Source organism: Triticum aestivum, chromosome 2A (genome assembly GCF_018294505.1).
Source record: "Triticum aestivum cultivar Chinese Spring chromosome 2A, IWGSC CS RefSeq v2.1, whole genome shotgun sequence".
Taxonomy (NCBI): domain Eukaryota; kingdom Viridiplantae; phylum Streptophyta; class Magnoliopsida; order Poales; family Poaceae; genus Triticum; species Triticum aestivum.
This window is the reverse complement of record NC_057797.1, coordinates 754,569,039-754,587,205: the sequence shown is the minus strand read 5'-3', so window position 1 is coordinate 754,587,205 and position 18,167 is coordinate 754,569,039. Positions and strand designations below refer to the sequence as shown.

The window sequence follows — 18,167 nt, the reverse complement described above, 5'->3', positions numbered from 1 at the left end:
ACGAGCAAAACATGATCAGCACCAAGGCTCCATGGGTGTTAGAATCATTACAGTGTAATCTAGATTATTGACTCTAGTGCAAGTGGGAGACTGAAGGAAATATGCCCTAGAGGCAATAATAAAGTTATTATTTATTTCCTTATAATCATGATAAATGTTTATTATTCATGCTAGAATTGTATTAACCGGAAACATAATACATGTGTGAATACATAGACAAATAAAGTGTCACTAGTATGCCTCTACTTGACTAGCTCGTTAATCAAAGATGGTTATGTTTCCTAACCATGAACAATGAGTTGTTATTTGATTAACGAGGTCACATCATTAGTTGAATGATCTAATTGACATGACCCATTCCATTAGCTTAGCACCCGATCGTTTAGTATGTTGTTATTGCTTTCTTCATGACTTATACATGTTCCTATAACTATGAGATTATGCAACTCCCGTTTGCCGGAGGAACACTTTGGGTGCTACCAAACGTCACAACGTAACTGGGTGATTATAAAGGAGCATTACAGGTGTCTCCAAAGGTAGATGTTGGGTTGGCGTATTTCGAGATTAGGTTTTGTCACTCCGATTGTCGGAGAGGTATCTCTGGGCCCTCTCGGTAATGCACATCACTTAAGCCTTCCAAGCATTGCAACTAAATGAGTTAGTTGCGGGATGATGTATTACAGAACGAGTAAAGAGACTTACCGGTAACGAGATTGAACTAGGTATTGGAATACCGACGATCGAATCTCGGGCAAGTAACATACCGATGACAAAGGGAACAACGTATGTTGTTATGCGGTCTGACCGATAAAGATCTTCGTAGAATATGTAGGAGCCAATATGGGCATCCAGGTCCCGCTATTGGTTATTGACCGGAGACGTGTCTCGGTCATGTCTACATTGTTCTCGAACCCGTAGGGTCCGCACGCTTAAGGTTACGATGACAGTTATATTATGAGTTTATGCATTTTGATGTACCGAAGTTAGTTCGGAGTCCCGGATGTGATCACGGACATGACTAGGAGTCTCGAAATGGTCGAGACATAAAGATTGATATATTGAAAGCCTAAGTTTGGATATCGGAAGTGTTCCGGGTGAAATCGGGATTTTACCGGAGTATCGGGAAGGTTACCGGAACCCCCCGGGAGCTAAATGGGCCATGATGGGCCTTAGTGGAAAAGAGAAGAGGCAGCCCTACATGGGCTATGCGCCTCCCCCTTCCCCTAGTCCTATTAGGACTAGGAGAGGTGGCCGGCCCCCTCTCTCTCTTTTCCCCCTCCGCGAATCCTATTCCAACTAGGATTGGGGGGGGGGGAATCCTACTCCCAGAGGGAGTAGGACTCTCCTAGCGCGCCTCCTATGGCCGGCCAGCCTCCCCCCTCTAGTCCTTTATATACTGATGCAGAGGCACCCTAGAACACACAAGTTGATCCACGTGATCTATTCCTTAGCCGTATGCGGTGCCCCCAGCCACCATAGTCCTCGATAATACTGTAGCGGAGTTTAGGCGAAGCCCTGCTGCTGTAGTACATCAAGATCATCACCACGCCGTCGTGCTGACGGAACTCTTCCCCGACACTTTGCTGGATCGGAGTCCGGGGATCGTCATCGAGCTGAACGTGTGCTCGAACTCGGAGGTGCCGTAGTTTCGGTGCTTGATCGGTTGGATCGTGAAGACGTACGACTACTTCCTCTACGTTGGGTCAACGCTTCCGCAGTCGGTCTGCGTGGGTACGTAGACAACACTCTCCCCTCTCGTTGCTATGCATCACATGATCTTGCGTGTGCGTAGGAAATTTTTTGAAATTACTACGAAACCCAACACTTTTCTATATGAAGGAGAACATTTTTCTTAAGCACTACAAGAAATATGTTCCTCTATGATGGATTTTTTTTGTTGTTTTTGAAAACATGAGTACACCTAATAAAGTGAATTTTACCGATAAATTGTGCAAGATTTTAATGCATTAATTTCCAAATGTTCATGTAATTAAAAAGGTGTTCAATCACTTTAAATAACATTTTTTGTATAATTTTTAAAAGTGTTCATTTAGTTTTTAAAAATTGGTCACACAATTTAAAGAAGATGTTTGTGTATTCATTAGTAAGTGTGTACATTTCTTTGAAACAACAATAAATAGAAGCGAACTGAGCGTAGCTAAGATGATTAGGTTCCTTATGGTGGTACCAATCCACCAAGGTTCAATTCCTAGACTTGGCACCGATGGTCGCACTTCCCTAGATATATTTCAGCCGTTCCGGTGATGTGTGCTCGTGGGAGAAGACGTTCCCATCACCTACGAATGCATCAAAACCCCAGAAAAGAATAAAAACCAGAAGAAAAACAGAACTCCAAATTGAAAAAAATGTAATATTCAAATAACACAATGCACAAAACAAAAATACTATGTACAACCTATGGCGAATGCTTTGGGATACATTTCTTGGTGTGAGACACACCATGCCTACGGGACAGGCCCAAGAAGCGGTTTTGGGAAGCTTCTAGAGAACGGTTCGGGAAACATCCTGGCCGGTATTGGCTGGTCTTCGGAAGGTACTGTGTTGTTTCTTCTTTTCTCTATTGGTTTTTCATCGAGGTTTCATTTTACATGCTGGTTTTATTTCATTTTCATGTCGCCTTTTATTGAATACACGTTGAATATTTTTTTATACTGCTTGAATCTTTTAGATATACTTCACACCTTTTTAAAATACATGTTGAGCATTTGTAAATTGCACATTCAACATTTATAAAAACACATTGTACATCTTTTAATTGCATGGTGAACATTTTTAAACACAGTTTGAACTTCTTGCAAAAAATTACAAAACATTTTTTAAAAACATGCAACCAGTATTTTATATGTTATGAACATTTTTGTAAAGATTGCGAGACTGAATTGTTTCATTTCAGTGAACATTATTTTAAAATGTCAATATTTTCAAATCCGCAATTTTCTATGAAATATCATGATTTTTCTTTGTAAATTACACAGACAACTTTTTATATTTTCATGCATTTTTTAAGATGGTGTAACGAACACATTTTTAAACGTGTGAACATTTTTTGAACTACACGAACATGTTTTCCAATGGTAAGAATAATTTTCAAAATTGTACGAATAGACTTTCATATGCACAAACATATATTCTAATGTGCACCGAGAGTTTTCATAATCGGAGAAAGTTAATTTTATATATGATACATATTTAGAATATTTCAAAACATAAATGAAATAGAAAAAGGAAAGGAGAAAACGACAGAAAGAGACGAGCAAACGTAAGAACGTCGAAGCTTGAGACCGAGGCACGCATTTCCTTTTTAACACGCTTACATCAAGTTGTCATTGACACGCATAGGATAGCCACTAACAGACATTAAATGGCCCACCATTTAGAGCTACATATGTGGTGAGAATCCCGGTTTTAGGAACTTTCTGAAAGTTTCCTGAGTGATTTTGAGAACCTTCTAGAAGGTTTTTAGACCGTTTTTTCTATTGTTTTGATTGGTTTTGGGTTTTCTTTTTGTTTCAGTTTTTCTTTTCTTTTTCATTTTTTAGTTTCCTACCTTTTGTATTTTATTTTCTATTCTTTTATTTTTCCTTTTCAAAATTTCACAATTTAGTAAATTATTTGCATTCCAAAAAAGTTTGCAGATTCGAAAATAATGTTTGTGTTTACAAAAAATGTTCAGAAATATAAAAATTCGTTCATGGTTTGACAAAATATTCTCATTTTGAAAAACTACTTGCTTTAAAAAAACAAAATCCAAATTCAATTTTCCTCAAAATGTTTAAATTTTTGAAAAAACATTCTCATTTTTACACTTTGTTCATGTTTTCATAAAATATTTGTAGAATGCAAAAACTTTACGAAATTTTAATAAATTGTTTGAAATTTCAAGTTTTGTTCATCTTTTCAAAATCATGTTGTAATAAAAAATCACGATTAAAAAATGTTCTCAATTTTATCTAAATATTTTTCTCTACAGTAACTCAAGCTGGTTCGCTACACATGATCAACATTTTTTCAAATACTTGTTCAACACTTTTCAAATACTTGTTCAACATTTTCCAAACACTTGTTCAAAATATATATGATCAATGTTTTTAAAAATTATTGTTCAAAATTTCAAATATTTGTTATCATTTCTTGAATGTTTGATTAACATTTTTTAAATCCTTGTTCAACATTTTTCAAATACATGTTCAACATTTTTAAAACGCTTGATTAATTTTTTTTCAAATACTTATTCAACATTTTTCCAGATGCATGATTAACATTTTTCAAATAATTGTTCAATTTCTATTGAATACTTTATCAACATTTTTCAAATAGTTGTTCAAAATTTCTCGCAATGCTACATTAACATTTTTCAAATACTTGTTCAACATTTTTCAACTACATGTTCAATATTTTTTTTGAATGCTTGATAATATTTTTCAAATACTTGTTTAACATTTTTCAAATACTTATCCAACTGTCGGGGGACTAATCCACGAACACCTATGGGACCGGCGGACCGAGTCCCTTTCGGTTCGGCGGGGGCGGAGGTCGTGCAAAGAGCGGATCGAGGCGAAGCACACGAACGGTTTACCCAGGTTCGGGCCGCACGGATGCGTAAAACCCTACTCCTGCTTTGTGGTTTGTATTGAGTTCTTGCTCGGGAGCGTGGAGTGCTACAGTACACACCAGCCGCTAACGAGACCGAGCGTGAGTGTTCTGTGAACTAGCTTTTTTTCTACGTTGCGCACGGGCCTCCTTTTATATGCTCAAGGGGTCACCGACAGGTGGCAATGGAGACGAAGGGTAAAAATGGAAAGGTGCTGCGGTAGGTACAGCTCCCTGCTACAGTGTATCATACATAACCCTGACGGCAGGGGACAAGGGCATTAAATGCCCGTCTGTGTCGCCTAAACAGTGCAAAAGGGACCATCAGGGACGCCACTGCTCGCCACGATGGCAATCTTGTCAGCGCCGCTCGCCACTGCGCACCGCTGGCTGCACAGCCTCCCGCCACGCATGCCTGGAAGGGTCCCAGAGCGACACGTTGGTGGATGTGCTGGAGCGCGTGCACGAAGTGGTGGCTTGCCGCGGCAAGCGCCTTGCCGCGGTCATTATCTTGTCGCGTCCGGGAGCTTGTCGCTCACCGGGCCTTGCTGGGACGCGAGGCGCGCCGCGGCAAGTTCCTTGAGATGCCTTAGGTGGCCTTCCCGGCAAGCTCCTCTTGCCGGGGTCTTGTCTCCTTAAACGACATGCCTTGGTTGGCCTTCCCGGCAAGCTCCTCTTGCCGGGGTCTCGGTTTGGATACTTTGTTCTTGAATGGCTCCAAAGGAACCACGGAGGACCTTGGCGGTCACCCGGCAAGCCTTGCCGCGGGATGCTGCGACTGCCCGTGCACAAGTTCGGGATACTATGGTACCCCTACTCTAGTACACCGACAGGAGCCCCGGCGCCTGGGCCATACACGGTGCCGAGCGCTGTTCGGCCAGGCCCAAAACAGGGCACGGGCACGCGCGGCCTAGGTTACGCCGTATCTCTCTCCGTATCCACCGCGCCCTCCCCGAACGGCACGCGTTGAATGCGGCGTCGTGGGAGAGATCGTGGGTGGTTTCTTTATTCGGAAATGCGAAACGTCCGCCCCCTCCCTCTTTATAAGCAGGGGAAACAGGGGAAGTTCGCCCATTCGCCTGTTGCTGCTTCCAATCTCGGAAATCTCCGCCGCTCCCTCGCCATCCCAAAGCAGAGAGAGAGCAGCGCTCCGCCCCCCACCGCCACCAGCACCACCAACGCCGTCGACCTCCTCCACCACTTCCGCCATGGCTCCAAAAGCCGACAAGGGGAAGGTCGTGAAGTTGACCGAGGCGCAGCGGCTTGCGGCGCTGCGAAAGGAGCAGGCCGTCTTCCCCCCCCCCCCAAGCTTGCCGCGAAGGAGCTGAGGGAGAACTACTACCTCTTCTGGTCGACGGAGACGCGCGCGCATCCGCGCACGAAGGTACTCCCCGCCGCCGCTTGGAAGAAGGCCCCAAACGGATACCCTTTCTTCGCGTTGTTCTTTTACTGCGGGCTCTGCCCGCCCTTCTCTGAATTCTTCCGCGACATCATGAATACCTACGGATTCCACCTCCTTGACTTCACCCCCAATGCCGTTCTGACCATGGCAGTTTTCGCACATCTCTGCGAAAACTTTGTCGGAGTCCATCCCAACGTAGCCCTCTTTCGCCACTTCTTCATACCCCGAGTAGAGAGAGGAGAGCCTCTATCCGGCGGAATCGCCTGGATCTCAGGGGCCGGCAAGAAGGAAACGTATCTGGAGGGAGAATTCCATGGCAAGTGGGAGGAGTGGAGAGCAGACTGGTGCTGGATTGACGAGGAGAACCCGCAGCCATTCACCACCCGGCGCAAAACCCCAGTAGCACGCGGCAGCGATTGGAGTGACGTGGCCCCGGAAGACGACAGGCTGAAGATTGCTGTCACCAGGATCCTACTTCTCAGGCTTGCCGGGCTTACTGTAGGCGCCGTTGGCGCAGACTTTCTTCGCCGCCGCATCGCCCCCCTGCAGGAACGGGGGAGGCCCACTTGGGAGTTCAAGAATGCGGCAGATATCATGAGGCTGTGGCCGGGCCTCAACTACAACTTCACTGTCCTGCAGCTCAACGCGATGCTGCAGGAGCTGTTCAAGTATGGCCCCCAACATCCCGAAGTTTTCAGGTTGCCGGGGGGCGTCGTTCCGCTGTGCAACAATTCCTCACTCAACCGCATCCGTGCAATGATGCCGGAGTGCGACTCGCATGGAATTGTGCCAACTTGGCAGGAGCCCGCAGACGACGTCGTGCAGCAGTTCTTCGATGACTTGGTGGAAGTGCCGATCCGCTCCGACGAGAAGGATGGCCTCACCCGCGACACCACCGATGCGGAGATGGCACTCATTGCCACTAGGCTGGAAGAGGCGGCGGCAGCTGCAGCCGCGGGCGACTTTGGATTCACCGTGGAGGAGGCAGATGCAGCAGAGGCGGCAAGCCGTGCCGAGCGAGGGGAGCCCGCCGGCAAGAAGGAGCTTGCCGGGCGTGACGCCGAGCCAAGCGAGCCCGCCAAGGATACGAGTGGCTCGCTAGACATCAACTCTTCTTCCTCCTCATCTTCAGGCAGCTCGCCGCAAGCAGAGCCTCCATCCCCACCAAGAAGGCGTCTCCGCAAGGCCGGTGACATGGCGGAGCGGCAAGCGGGTCAACAGTCGCCGCGCCGCATGACACGCTCCACCGCGGCAAACACCGTTGCCACGGGAGTGCCTCATGCTGCGACGGCAATTGGAGCGGAGTCTAGCCGGACCACCGCTTTAGTTCCTGCCGCTGCTCACGCCGCGCCAGTAGCCGGAGCGGGGTCGTCTCAGACCACCGCCACTGCTCCCGCCAAGCGGCCAAGGGAAGCTTCTCCTCCGCCTCCTCGCGCCGGGCGCGCGCCGGACTTCGACTTCTCCGCGTTCAGCTCCGACGAGGAAGAAGAAGAAGAGTAAGCTTCTCTTGCTGTACTTGCGTTTCTTAAATCCTTGTTGTTTGTCTTGTTTCTCACTTGCTTTTCTCTGAACCTGTTCCTCTTCAAGACTCTGGCCCAGAGAGCAGCAAAGAGAGCCAAGGCCTCGGTGATTATCATCGAGGACGAACCCACTACGACAGCAGGGGGCGCGCCCGAGACAATCTTGCCGGACCCGGCAACTTTCCTCCAGAGCAGCCCCCAGCGTAAGTATATGGTTTACTTTCCGCTGCGAGGTGCGTATGGGTACTTGTCTTTGCTGATATCTGCTTGCTGATTTGTGTAGGAGCAGAGCAGTCCCACCAGGAGCCCAGGGAGAATCCCCCGACAAGGGAGAACTCTCCGGCAAGGGAGGGCTTCCCGGTAAGGCAGAAGTCTCCGGCAAGGGAGGGTTCTCCGGTAAGGGACAGCACTAGCGGCCCCCCGACGGCGGAGACCACGACTGCAGAACCTGGCACAGGTAATCCCTTCGCTTCAAGATTTCCCTTGGGTTCTTCTTCTTTTGATGTTCTTTTTGTTGGATTTTTACTTGACTCTTCTCCCCTCTTCCGGCCGTCAGACACATCCGCTGCAGAGCAGATGGAGACCAAGGTCGCCGCCGATGAAGCAGCCGGTGCTGGCGATGCCGCCGGCGTAGAGGCCGCCAAGGCTGCCGCCGCAGCAACTGGCAAAGGATCTGGTGATCGCACTGACGGCCCTGAGGCCGCAGGAGCGCCAGGCGCTACACCGACCACCGACCCGTCCGCCGCTGCCGCAGCCCAGGCTCCGAAGAGCCCCAGCCAGGCGTCTATTTGAAGGCCAGCGAAGGTGTCTTCATCAACCTCCCCTGGGCGTCAAGCTCCAGGGCGCCGGTCGAGGGGGAGATCTTCGACGGGGAGGTGCTCGCCTCCGCGGGGCTGACGCTGGTTGACGCGCCAAGCAGCAGCAACAACGAGCCTGAAGAAGAGCGGCTGCTGCGGAAGTTGATGTCGCTCTACCGCGCGCGGCAAGCCAAGCTGGAATCCCGCGAGGCGCTTGTCGTGAAGGCGGGAGCTGATATTGAGAAGCGCGCGGAGGAGCTCGAGGGTTTCCACCGGGAAGCCCTCCGGTCCCTGGCGGAGGATCGGGAGCAGCTTGCCGAAGCGCAGAAGGCCTTCCTCCTCGAAAAAGCTGAAGTCGAAGAGCAGCAGCGACTTGCCGCTGTGAAGCTATCCGCGGAGGAAGGCGAGCTGGCGCAGCGGAAGGTCAATCTTGACGCCCACGAGGAGGAGCTTGCCGCGCGTGAGGAGAAACTTGGCGGAGCCCTCAAGCAAGCGGAGGATGCTGCCGCAGCCGCCGAGGCCGCCAAGGGGGAGCTGGAGACGAGGGTGGCGCAGCTGGAGGCCGATCTCGCCGAGAAGGGCAAAGAGCTCAGCGCCGCCAAGATCTCCAACGTGGATCTTGAGTCGAAGCTGACCACTTTGACCAGGACGCTGGACGGCGCCAAGAAGCAGGAGGCGGCCTTGAGGGAGGAGATCAAGGCCGACAAGGCGCTGCTGGAGAATGTTGCCGCCACCCAAAATGCCTTCAGGGAAACTGTGGAGCACTGGACGGAGAGTCTTGTGAATGCCGCCACAGACATCGACAAGGAGCTGGCGCAGCTGGGGATGGAGGATCTCGGGTATCCCTCCAACGAGAACCTCCAACCCAGCGCCAAGCTCGTCTTGTTTTTCAAGGGCGTGGCGACGGCCCTCCAGCGACTCCGAGAGAGGATCCCAAAGCAGCTGGCCGACGAGTCACGCAAGATCTACGCGGGAGCCCTTCAGAAGGTGTTGATGAAGGTGGCCTTCCGCAACCCGGGCCTCCGCCTCACCAATGTCCTCAGGACCTTGCCGCCGGATGCCGATCTGGAGGAGCTCAAGGCCCTTGTCGCACCCATTGTGGACAAGGTGAGCGGGATCAAGAGGATTGAGGGCGATCGCGCAGACTAGGCCGCTCGTTTCCTCCTTTTTCTTGTCATTGTTGATCAAGTTATGAAAACGATCCGTTAGAGCTGTGACAAGCTATTTTGTAATATAACTTTATTTTGGGTAGCCATTGCAATGTTATTCACTTTACTTGACTCCTTGCTTTGTATGCTTTTACCCTACGCTTTTAGGGAACTTGCCGGCGCAGGCACCTTAGCCGCGAGCGCTGAGTGCGGGACGTCAGCAGCCTGCTGGCGGTGCTGCTGCCGACAAGAAACCTTGTCGCAACTAGTCGCAGCTCACTTAAGTTGTTGAGCGGACTCGAAACAAAGTAAGGGCGCCCCCTGCTTGTCGCTGGATGTGCTTGCCGTGGTTGCGGGCTCGTCATCTGCCTCCCTCTCTGCTACTAACGCAGCACTAACCACTTGATTGGTTGCCGCTATATACAGCAGCAACTTCTCTTGTGGCCTAGGTGCGACAAGTATTGGAGGAGAGGACAGGTATCTCTTCAAGTCTTGCAGCGCATCCTCCGCTTCTGGAGTCCATTTCATTGGACCTGCCTTTTTCAATAATTTGAAAAATGGCAGGGTGCGCTCAGCAGACCTAGAGATAAACCTGCTGAGAGCAGCCACGCAACCGGCAAGTCTTTGTACATCCTTGACGCGCTTTGGTGCTTCAATCTGCTCAATGGCCTTGATCTTGTCGGGATTGGCTTCAATTCCCCGCTGAGACACGAAGAACCCGAGAAGCTTGCCGGAGGGAACTCCAAACACACACTTCTCTGGGTTGAGCTTGAGGCTGATCTTGCGCAAATTTGCAAAGGTCTCGTCTAAATCTTGAACCAGAGTTGCTCTGTCCTTGCTCTTGACCACTATGTCGTCCATGTAGGCTTCCACATTTGTGTGTATTTGTGGCTCAAGAGCGACATGGACTACTCTTGCAAATGTTGAACCAGCATTTTTTAATCCGAAAGGCATCCGTATGAAACAGTACGTGCCACATGGAGTAATGAATGCGGTCTTCTCCTCATCTTCTTCTGCCATGAAGATCTGATGATATCCTGAGTATGCGTCAAGAAATGAAAGCAAATCACATCCGGCTGTGGAGTCAACAATCTGGTCAATGCGCGGCAAAGGAAATGGGTCTTTGGGACAAGCTTTGTTAACATCGGTAAAATCGATACAAAGTCTCCATTTCCCGTTTGCCTTGCGCACGACTACAGGATTGGCCAACCACGTAGGATGGAGCACTCCTCTGACAAGGCCTGCTGCTTCCAACTTCTTGATCTCTTCTGCGATGAATTCTTGGCGCTCCACTGCTTGCTTCCTGACTTTCTACTTGACGGGGCGCGCATGAGGACAAACGGCAAGGTGGTGCTCAATCACTTTCCTGGGAACATCGGGGATGTCAGACGGTTGCCACGCAAACACATCGACATTCGCCCGCAGGAAAGCAATGAGCGCGCTTTCCTATTTAGGGCCGAGAGTGGCACTGATGGTGAAGGTACGACCAGTGCCGTCCTCCTTGGCGGACACCTTCTTCGTCTCTGGCGGAGCTGCCATTGTCTTCTTACACTTGCCAGTGGAGCTCGATGGTGCATCCTCGACGGCAGCGCAGCACTCCGAAGAGGTGCGCTTGCCGGAGTGGGCATCAGAACTCTTGCCGGACCTGGTCTTCTTCCCCCCGGGAGCTTCAGCGGCAAGTGACTCGCGATCTGCTGCGGCTGCTGCTTCCCGGTAGATCTTGTCGGCGCAGATAAGAGCATCCTTCTTGTCGCCGGGGACAGATATGACGCTTATCGGGCCTGGCATCTTCAACATGTTGTATGCGTAGTGAGAGGCTGCCATGAACTTGGCGAGTGCTGGACGGCCAAGTATCCCATTGTAAGGCAATGGAATGTCGGCGACGTCAAAAGTGACCCTCTCAGTCCTGAAGTTCAGCTCACTGCCAAACGTTACTGGCAACGTGACCTTCCCCTTCGGCTTGCTCCTTCCCGGGTTGATTCCTTGGAATGTGCCGGTCTCCTCAAGCTCGCTGTCAGGGATCTGGAGTTTTTGGAGCACAGCGGAGGAGATCAGGTTCAAGCCGGCCCCGCCGTCAACTAGCATCTTAGTGACCTTGAGGTTGCGGATAGTTGGTGAAACCAACATCGGCAAACACCCGACTGCAGTTATGCGATCAGGGTGGTCCTCAATATCAAAGATGATAGGCGTGTTGGACCATTTCAGAAGCTTGCGTGATTCGATGGGTGGTTCTGCTGCATTGACTTCTCGCACCCACTGCTTGAGCTGGTGGTGCGAAGTATGCAGAGAAGCACCACCATCAACGCACAAGACTTCTGTGGCTTTCTGGAACTCCTGCTCACTGGTCTCGACATCATCCATGTCTTCGTCATCGTCGTTGTCTTCATCCTTGTCGCGGCCGCGGGGAGGTCTGTCTCCTTGCCGCTGCTTGGCCTTACCGCGACGTCCTCCCCGGCCGGCGCGCTTCTTGCCGGATTCTCCAGCGCCACCTTGGGTCCTCTCCTTGTCGCGTCGCTCGTATTCAGCTTTTTGCTGCTGGACAAGCTGCTCGACCTTCTTGCAGCTCTGGAGGTCATGGCCCTTGGTGCGGTGGATCTTGCAGTACTGCTTGTCGGTGCTGTCCTGCTTGTCGGCGATCGCCACAGCCTGACAGTTGGTGCATGCGGCAACCTCCTTGCCGGAGCTACCAACATTGGCTTTCTTGGCGCCACCTTCGTTGCCGGACTGCTCAACGACTAGCACATCTTTGCCTTTCTTCTTCCTGTTCCACCGCCGGTTTTTCTTTGCTGGGGCAGCATCCTCACTGTCAGATCCTTCTGCTCTGATCTTCTCTCCGGGGAGTTTCCTCCCTTCCTCAGCACGTGCACACTTGTCGGCCAGGGCATACAGCTCGCTGACGTCTCTGATTTTGCACATCGCCATCTCCTCCCGCATCCTGCGGTTACGCACGTTCTGATGGAACACGCTGATGACCGCGGCAGGGTGGACATCTGGGATGTTGTGTTGTACACGGCTGAATCTCTGAATGTACTTGCGCAAGGGCTCTCCTTCCTTCTGGGCGAGCAAATGAAGGTCACTTTCTTGGCCATGAGGTTTGTGGCCGCCTGTAAAGGCGCCGACAAACTGATGGCAAAGGTCTGCCCAGGAGGATATGGAGTTGTCCGGCAAGTGCATGAGCCAGGACCTGACGTTGGGCTTGAGCACCAGCGGGAAGTAGTTGGCAAGGATCTTGTCGTCCCGTCCCCCGGCAGCATGCATCGCGATGGTGTAGATGCTGAGGAACTCCGACGGATGCGACTTGCCGTCGTACTTCTCTGGTACATCTGACTTGAAATTCTTCATGCTGGGCCACTGGACTTGCCGCAGCTCACGAGTGAACGCAGGGCAACCTACCGCGTACGGCAAGTCGCCTAGTTCCCCTGGCGCATGCATGTCGATAGAGGGCCCAACGCGCTGGTCTGATTGACGTCGCACTTCTCTTTGGCGCTCGATGCGCGTACGAGCGTCTTCTTGTTGTCGTTCTTGAAGAACTTGGCGCTGATCGCGACGAGCTCGCGGATCTGATGATGCGGTGGAGTCGCTGTCGAGGTGGATCCGGCGAGTCGGCGATCTTGGCCTTCGGGGTGGAGAGTGCACAGAGGCTGCACCCCCACCGGTCTTGTCGCCACCGGCTTGTGCCTGGCTGACTGGCTGCGGCTGCGACGTGCTCGGCTGCCGCTGAGTGTCGCCGTTGGCAAAGCCGATGAGACTCTGGATGGTGGCCCTCCAATCGTCGATCTTGTCTGCTGCTGGAGGGTAGTCTAGAAGTAGCTGAGCTCGCGCCAAAGCTTCAGCTGCAGTGGCGGGTGGCGGTGGCGAACGGTGCGAGGAGCGGGATATGCTCGGACTTCTAACCATGTTAGAAGGAGCAGTGTCCCGTCCAGGCGACCGTGCCTCGCTCGTGCCAGCATGTTGGCGTGCATGCTGGTCTTGAGCACTCCGGGATCCACCAGCTCGATCTTGGTCCAGCAAACGCATGGTACTGTGAGTACCATGACGCTGCCGGTCCCGCGCCTCCTGAGATGGGCGCGGTGCATGTACGGACGCCGAGGTCTTGGAGTGCGCCCGGTCGTTGTGGGAGCCGGCTACGCCGCCGATGGGTAGCGCAGCCTTGTCCTTGGACCTGGTAGCACCGTGTGCTCCCTCGTCGACGCCCGTTCTTCCGCCGGCGTCTGCCCCATCAGCCGTTTGCTCCGGCGGTGGTGGGTTCGGCGCGGACGGAGCAGCCGCTTTCGAAACCTTCTTCTTCGGCGGCATGTCGATGAAGATGTCGCTCGCGTGAACGCCGGATCTGGTTCACACAACCTCGACGCCCCCTACCTGGCGCGCCAAAGATGTCAGGGGACTAATCCACGAACACCTATGGGACCGGCGGACCGAGTCCCTTTTGGTTCGGCGGGGGCGGAGGTCGTGCAAAGAGCGGATCGAGGTGAAGCACACGAACGGTTTACCAAGGTTCGGGCCGCACGGATGCGTAAAACCCTACTCCTGCTTTGTGGTTTGTATTGAGTTCTTGCTCGGGAGCGTGGAGTGCTACAGTACACACCAGCCGCTAACGAGACCGAGCGTGAGTGTTCTGTGAACTAGCTTTTTTTCTACGTTGCGCACGGGCCTCCTTTTATATGCTCAAGGGGTCACCGACAGGTGGCAACGGAGACGAAGGGTAAAAATGGAAAGGTGTTGCGGTAGGTACAGCTCCCTGCTACAGTGTATCATACCTAACCCTGACGGCAGGGGACGAGGGCATTAAATGCCCGTCTGTGTCGCCTAAACAGTGCAAAAGGGACCGTCAGGGATGCCACTGCTCGCCACGATGGCAATCTTGTCAGCGCCGCTCGCCACTGCGCACCGCTGGCTGCATAGCCTCCCGCCACGCACGCCTGGAAGGGGCCCAGAGCGACACATTGGTGGATGTGCTGGAGCGCGTGCACGAAGTGGTGGCTTGCCGCGGCAAGCGCCTTGCCGCGGTCATTATCTTGTCGCGTCCGGGAGCTTGTCGCTCACCGGGCCTTGCCGGGACGCGAGGCGCGCCGCGGCAAGTTCCTTGAGATGCCTTAGGTGGCCTTCCCGGCAAGCTCCTCTTGCCAGGGTCTTGTCTCCTTAAACGCCATGCCTTGGTTGGCCTTCCCGGCAAGCTCCTCTTGCCGGGGTCTCGGTTTGGATACTTTGTTCTTGAATGGCTCCAAAGGAACCACGGAGGACCTTGGCGGTCACCCGGTAAGCCTTGCCGCGGGATGCTGCGACTGCCCGTGCACAAGTTCGGGATACTAGGGTACCCCTACTCTAGTACACCGACACCAACATTTTTAAAATGTTTTGTGAGTTTTTTGCAATATATATTTAAATAAAATATTTGAGAGTATAAACGAAATTGCAAAAATAAAACAAAAAACAAAACAGAAAACGTAAAACGTCAAAAAAAAAGACAGAAAAATAGACTGTGACCTCGCTCGCGCGTGGGCTGACCCATATTGGTTGCCCGAGTCGGGAGTTATAGTCGCTGAATGCGAGGAATAGGGGCTCCCGTAAAGAGCGGCAGATAGGACTCGAGTGCCAAAAAACATGAAATATTGGAAAGTTTTGGCTCCAGGGAGCATATGCTCCTGAAAAAACATGTAATTCACAATAATAAATAAATAAATCTGAATTTTCTGTAGATGTTCATGTTCGTGTAGCAAGCCTGCTTGACAATTTTCATGCGAAACGGGATAACGCTTCTTTATTGGTAAAAAACAAAATTAAAAGTAACATTTGGTGTTTGATTTTTTGTTTTGTTTTTTGTACAAGTCATAATGCTTAACCATTTCCCCTAAAAATTTGCTGGTAGTATTTGGATGTGATCATGAACACATTTTTTCTTCCCGATTTTTGTGACATTAAAAAAGAACATTTTTCACGCGCAGGAGCATGTGCTCCCAAATGCCAAACTAGATTTCCATAAAACATTGTATTTTTCAATACTCCCTTTTTTTATAATACTTTACTGCCAAACAAAACCTTACTCTACTGCTCACCAGTGTGATCTAAGTTTTTCTTGGTTTTCTGCGTTGACCATGTAATGCTCGTCTGTGTGGACCATCCAAAGACCATTGATTTTCAGCTTTTACCTTCTGTTGATTCGATTCCTTCTTTTATTTTATATGTTATTGTTTCTCTCTTTCCATTTTATTTTTTACTTCATGTTTTTCTGTTTCTTTTTTACATATTATTTTTCATTTCCCCCTATGTTTTTTTATTTATTTCCATTTTATTTCTTTGTTCTTGTTTTATTTCTTTATTTGTTTTCTTTTCCTGTTTTTCTATCCTTTTCCTTTTATTTTATCCATTTCTTTTTTACTTTTTGTTTGCCCTTTTTTAGTTTTATTTAACTACTAACAATGTAAAACCAAATGCATATATATATATATATATATTTCATACTTGAGCGTTTTCATATGCATATGAAACATTTTTTTAATTAACACAATGACCATTTTTAAATTTATGTTCAACACTTTGTTAATACAAGCTGAAATTATTTTAATACATGTTGTTGTTTATACACTCTTTTGAGATATTTTTAATACACATTGAATATCTTTTCTCATGCATGACGAACATTTTTTCATATACCTGAACCATTTCTGAATGCAGGCTGAACTTGTTTAAATAAATATTGAACATTTTTTAAACTACATGAAAGAATTTCTTAACCCAAAATATTGTTTCCAAGTATTTTTTAGAAAATAAATAAAATAGCAAAAAAGGGTGAACATGTATATATAATGATAAATAAATAGAAAAATACCAAAATAAGAAAAGGCATTTATCACACTTATCGTTCAATTAATTTGACAAAAAATTCTCAATCCATGTCAACGGTACAACCCAACAAAAGTGGGCTTAATGCCATGGCCAACAAGGAAAAGAAGGACACAAATCTTCCATAGAATACATTCCTTCAAATATAAGTAAATCTTAATAGCTAGTAGGAATGACACAGTTACATGAGCCAGTTATCGTCCTTCTAGTGCCGTAAGGCTCACGCCATTGGCAGAGTTTTCCAGGTCTTCTGTCGCATCACTGGTTTCGTAATTTATCTGCGCGAAATACATAGGTTGCCTCGGCGCTGCGCGAGGCATGGCTTCACTGTCGAGCATGGACACAACGGATGACATGTGAGGCCTAGCACCGGAGCTGTCCTGGACACACAAGAGCCCAACATGGATGCACTTGGACACTTCATCAAGCGAGTAGCTCTCCGTGACGGCTGGGTCCACGAAATCCTCCACTTTGCCATCTGCCCACAAGTTCCATGCCTGAAACATAATGGCAAAATTTGTAATTTATATTTGCTAATACTGCATTTCTTGTTGAGTTATTAGAATCTGAAGCATTTTTCATAACACAGTATGTGACACTTACAAATGATATGAGATTTGAAAAGTCCATCACAAGATGATGTGGTGAACTGATCTTTAATCCACTTACAATCTCTAGTAGCAAAATACCAAAGCTGTAGGTGTCCGACTTGACGGAAAAAATGCCCTCCATCGCATACTCAGGCGACATGTACCCGCTGTTTGAAAATTTTGAGCTATTTCAGGCTTATAAATTAAATTTTCAGACCAAGGACTAGTTGAAGAAGTACTTACTACGTGCCAACAACTCGTCTGGTACTTTCTTGTTGTTCGTTGCCCCCAAAGATCCTTGCCATTCCAAAATCTGATATTTTTGGGTTCATCTCCACGTCTAGCAGGATGTTGCTTGGCTTGAGGTCTCTATGGATTATAGTCGTTCTCGAATCTTGGTGGAGATACATAAGTCCTCTAGCTACCCCTTTGATTATGTTGAACCTCTTTGGCCAATCAAGCATAAACTTCCTTGCAATATCTGCCAAGAACAGGACATGCATTTACATGAGTGCAAGGCATAAGCCGTTCAGACAAGTAAGTTTGCTTGGTCAATTCGAGATTACTTTCGATAGTATGGGATTAGAAGTTTAGAACATACCAAAAAGAAACTGGTCCAGGCTTTTGTTGGGTAAGTATTCATAAATAAGCAACTTCTCATCCTCATGAATACAACATTTAAGAAGTCTAACTAGATTCTTGTGCTGCAATTTGGCAATAAGAACCACTTCATTTCTAAAATGCTTTATCCCCTGATCAGAACCCTTGCTAAGCCTTTTAACAGCAACTTCCTTTCCATCTTCTAGTACTCCCTGTGTGATTTCATAATTATTGAAACAGACTTTCCAATGTTGTAATTAATTGACAAAGTCAAAGTTTTAAAACCTTATAGACTTTGCCAAAACCTCCTTTTCCAAGTACGTTTGTGTCATGGAAACTGTTTGTTGCAGCAGCAATGTCTTCGAACATAATAGACTGGAATTCTAAATTTTGATCCCAAACTTCTTGCGAAGTGCTCAGGTGTTTCAGGGCCGGTTTTTTCAGGGTTTCCTTGTTTACTTGTATCCCTGCAGAAATATCAGTACTATCAATACTCGACACTTTTACATGAAAGATCATATCAGAGTAAACTGGAGTCCCTTGTTCTACCTTTTTGCTTGCATATGCAGACGAGATATATGCATGTGAGTGTCAGCAGGAATGTTATAACTGGAAGTGCGATCTTGAATACCATACTGACACCGCTCTTCGTGGTGTTT

At 48.9% G+C, this 18,167-nt stretch overlaps 1 protein-coding gene across 1 annotated transcript; it reads right to left on the bottom strand.

Moving 5' to 3' along the window:
* Positions 1-16,309: 16,309 nt before the first annotated feature.
* LOC123190912 (G-type lectin S-receptor-like serine/threonine-protein kinase B120) lies at positions 16,310-18,167 on the bottom strand. The gene is made up of 6 exons (XM_044603640.1): positions 18,058-18,167; positions 17,794-17,975; positions 17,510-17,720; positions 17,152-17,389; positions 16,988-17,075; positions 16,310-16,815 (listed from the first exon to the last, which is right to left on the bottom strand). Exons 1-6 carry the CDS (start codon positions 18,140-18,142, stop codon positions 16,513-16,515), a joined length of 1,107 nt encoding a protein of 368 aa, XP_044459575.1. The 5' UTR covers positions 18,143-18,167; the 3' UTR covers positions 16,310-16,512.

What these genes read in the sequence shown, in the direction of transcription:
- LOC123190912 (XM_044603640.1), bottom strand. Translation starts at nt 18,142, where the DNA reads ATGGTATTCAAGATCGCACTTCCAGTTATAACATTCCTGCTGACACTC. An exon ending in CCTGGACCAGTTTCTTTTTG is followed by an intron (nt 17,390 to 17,509) that starts GTATGTTCTAAA and finishes TGTTCTTGGCAG; the next exon opens with ATATTGCAAGGAAGTTTATG. An exon ending in GTATTTTGCTACTAGAGATT is followed by an intron (nt 16,816 to 16,987) that starts GTAAGTGGATTA and finishes ATTATGTTTCAG; the next exon opens with GCATGGAACTTGTGGGCAGA.